Here is a 3676-nt window from a genome sequence, read left to right as displayed (position 1 = left end):
TTGGCTCTCTATTTAGAAGGGACGCATGGCAAAGAGGTGACCGATCGTTTATTCGGCTCGATATCTTGGCTGATAGTGCACTCATTGAAAGCCGTAGCTCCTGTTATGGCTAACGATAGGCATTGCTTCGAATGTTACGGTTATGATATCATTATTGATAATAATTTGAAACCCTGGCTGGTCGAAGTGAATGCGTCGCCTTCGCTTACCTCAACCACAGTAACTGATCGCATTTTAAAATATAAATTAATCGATAATATATTATCTGTAGTCTTACCTCCCGACGGAGTGCCGGAGTAAGTTTCCCTTTTCATCACAAAACGAAGAAGCCCTTATCTTAATTGGAATTCTTCTTCTTTTCGCTTTATCTAGTGTGCGTTGGAATAAAATACCAAGTCAAGATGCTTTGGGTAACTTTGAGTTACTATTGGATGAGGAAATAGCTGCCCAAGAAGAGAACCAGCATGCGAGTCATATCAGGATTTGCAAATCTTTAGCTAACAGATGGAAGTAACAAACAAAATTTCTTTATACACGAGAATTATGTTTCTATTTGATAACCTCATATGTTTTATATAAAAATGCTCTTCCTTTCTAATCGTTTAGGGAACATTTTTAAGTAATATAAACGAATAATAAAAAATAAATTAAAATATAATCTACATTTAATTAATTATTAAATGATTATTTACAGTTTTTATTTATATTGAATAAAAACCAAGTTTTATCTTTGAATCGTTAAATGGCTATATGCCGAAAATCGCTTGCCATTGTGGTAGAAAAAAACTGTTATCAACTAAATGATTTTTGTTAATTTGTAATAAAAACTAAACGATAAAAGACATTAGTGTGAGTTGTCTTTCATTTATTAGTTATTGGTTAAATCCATTTTTATTTCAAAATGATTTCATGTAAATGACTGAGCTCTGAACTCAATCTTGGAAAAGCATTTTACAGATAGTTTTCCAGAAAAAAAAACTCCAATATCACCGATACGAACACGAAAAATCTTGGAAAATTAAATCATTGAGAGTTCAGGGGCTTATTGGAGCAAGTCAAAGCGAAAGTAAAAAGTTCAATAGAGTTATATGGCATGAACTTTGTGACAAGCTTAGAAAGGCCTTTTTGAAAATTACACGATCTTTGAAGTTATGAACAACTGAGTTATATCGCAAATAAAAACATTTTTTTTTTTTTTTTTTGAAATCACATATCGTCCAAGCCGAAGTTATTTCTGTAATGTTCTGCATTCCAGATAGCTGCAATGGCATTTTCAGTCCATAAACCACATCCAAAACTTAATTTTGTAAAAGTGCTTTACACACTTCGGGGCAATAAACCCTATTGACGAAGTCATTTACCTTAATATGACGTACGCTGTGCAACAATGTATTCCACAAATAATGGCAAAGTCCGCACAATATAGTGAAAAGAATTATGATCCAAATCTCAATCAGAAGTCTATTTTTATTTACATTTACTTACGGAGCCACAAAATGTATGACATGATATATACGCATGATGATATAAATGATATAATATTATAAAAAAAAGAAAAGCATCAAAGTCAATATATTTTCCGAAAATTATTTCTGAATTTAGAAGCGTTCAGCTTCCAGCTTGAAAAGTTACTCGTAGATATTTATAAAAGAGGAAGAAAGATCGGGATAGAGATTTTAATTTCTCATTATTCACGCTACTCAAGCATAATTACAGTTTATATGTATATAGTTTTGTGCCTAATAAGTATTAAAAGAAACTATGTAATTATGATCAATAAATTGAAAAATAAAAATTTCTTTTCATAATGGTTTAGATTACAAAAAAATCTCTTTCATTTTATGACACCTATATGACTCAACGCACTTTTCGGAGCTTAGAAGCTAATCTTATAGGCAGCGCTTTGAATTTTCTTTCTTCTTATGGCATCAATTGTTTTAAAGGTACACCTCTCCTTACACTAAATAATAGTTGACGTCTTAATAGACGATAATGGTTGTTTCGAAGCATGTTCGGCGGATATGGTGGCTCGGAATTAACTAAAATTCTTGGCCTGCAAAATGAGGCGAATTCAATATGAATGCATGGTCCACCATGTCCAAGGCTTGCGTGTTCTTTTTTACATAATTAAATACTGGAGAGCAAAACACTTTATATTTGCGTGAATTTGCTATCAAATCCAATTGTAATAATACATTTAACGAGTTGGTCCACAACATTGCATTAGAATCGAGTTTTTGTTTTTTTCAATATAAGACCTCTTGCGCCGTGATAAATATAAAAACCATTTGTACTATAAATAATTTACAATAAATTTTCAAGATTTATTGTTGCAATACAAATATAGATGTCATTCAATATAATTTCGTTTGGTGCTACTTTTGCTTTTACAAAATATAAGATGATTGATGAAAAAAAAGAGAAGAAAATAATAATAATAATAATAATTATAATATATAATAATAATAATAATAATAATATATAAGAACTTAAATGTTATTCATAATTACTACCATTTAAGCAGTCTAGTTATACGTATACGCTAATGAATATAATTTTTCTTTTATTATTTGATCAAGACAAAATAGAAAGAAATATATATATATATATATATATATATATATATAAATATATATATATAAAAAAATCAAATATAAAGAAAAATTTAGTTATATACAATTCGGTTAGTAAAGTTAAGTGTGAAAATTTTCAAGTAAATATTGCTTTACGTACATAATTTTTATAAATATTTTTACAAATTTTACTTAAACACAACAACAAGATTGCGATAAATTGAATATATTTTGGAATATTACACGAGAAGTACGTACTAGAAATTTAAAATTCTTTTCCTATCATTTTTTGTTTTTTTGTTTTTTTTTTTTGCAATTTCGAGAGTTAAACTTATGTCGAGTTAATTAGCTTGAAACCCAAAACAGGCGACAATATGACAATTTAGTTCGATAAATTGTCGTCTCGTCGTCATACGGAATACAAACTGTTTTGCTTTACGTGAAAGAAATTAATTTCACTATATATATATAGCATTTAAGAGAACTTATCTGCTTTTCATTTGCTTTTAAGCAACGGTCTAAATATATTTAGACGACCGCGTCTCATGATATCTTATCATGAAATGATTTAAGTGAAAACAATTGCAAAACTTCTTTCCGCCTTAGAAGCGAATCTTTGCGGATGACCTTTGCTTTATCTAATCTGATAATATCTATTGGTAAAGCTTTTTTGATTCGTAGGTCTTGCAGGTGCAGCTCTTTCAAATTTGATTTTTGAATATGTCAGTCAAATTTCTCTCTAACTACTGTATTTGTAAATGTTCATACAGAGACTTATGCGCAAATTTACAAAAATGCTTAAGAAAGCAACGAAATATTATTCGCGAAATATCTCTGAGCTCTCTGAGCTTTGATTTATCTTGTAAATGTTCATACAGAGACTTATGCGCAAATTTACAAAAATGCTTAGGAAAGCAACGAAATATTATTCGCGAAATATCTCTGAGCTCTCTGAGCTTTGATTTATCTATTGTTAGATTGGTTTTATTTCGTCCATAAAATATGTTCAGTTTCAATCCTTCCAATTGTTTCGTGGCTAACTATTAAGTGAATTTAACTCAGTTTGGAAAACCTATTCGAAAAACAAGAGACGAAAGCTGTGT

The 3676-nt window shown here is 29.7% G+C and overlaps 1 protein-coding gene across 1 annotated transcript in view; it reads left to right on the top strand.

Moving 5' to 3' along the window:
• LOC119644814 (probable tubulin polyglutamylase TTLL1) overlaps positions 1-514 on the top strand; it is a 2935-nt gene extending 2421 nt beyond the window's left edge. The window contains exons 2-3 of the mRNA XM_038044566.1: positions 1-296; positions 373-514. The exon at positions 1-296 is cut by the window's left edge and continues 232 nt beyond it. Coding sequence (XP_037900494.1) covers positions 1-296; positions 373-514 — 438 coding nt within the window. The remainder of the gene's footprint in view (positions 297-372) is intronic.
• The last annotated feature ends 3162 nt before the right edge of the window (positions 515-3676 follow it).

This window comes from Glossina fuscipes, unplaced genomic scaffold, assembly GCF_014805625.2.
Source record: "Glossina fuscipes isolate IAEA_lab_2018 unplaced genomic scaffold, Yale_Gfus_2 0, whole genome shotgun sequence".
Classification (NCBI taxonomy): domain Eukaryota; kingdom Metazoa; phylum Arthropoda; class Insecta; order Diptera; family Glossinidae; genus Glossina; species Glossina fuscipes.
This window is presented reverse-complemented; position numbering and strand designations above follow the sequence as displayed.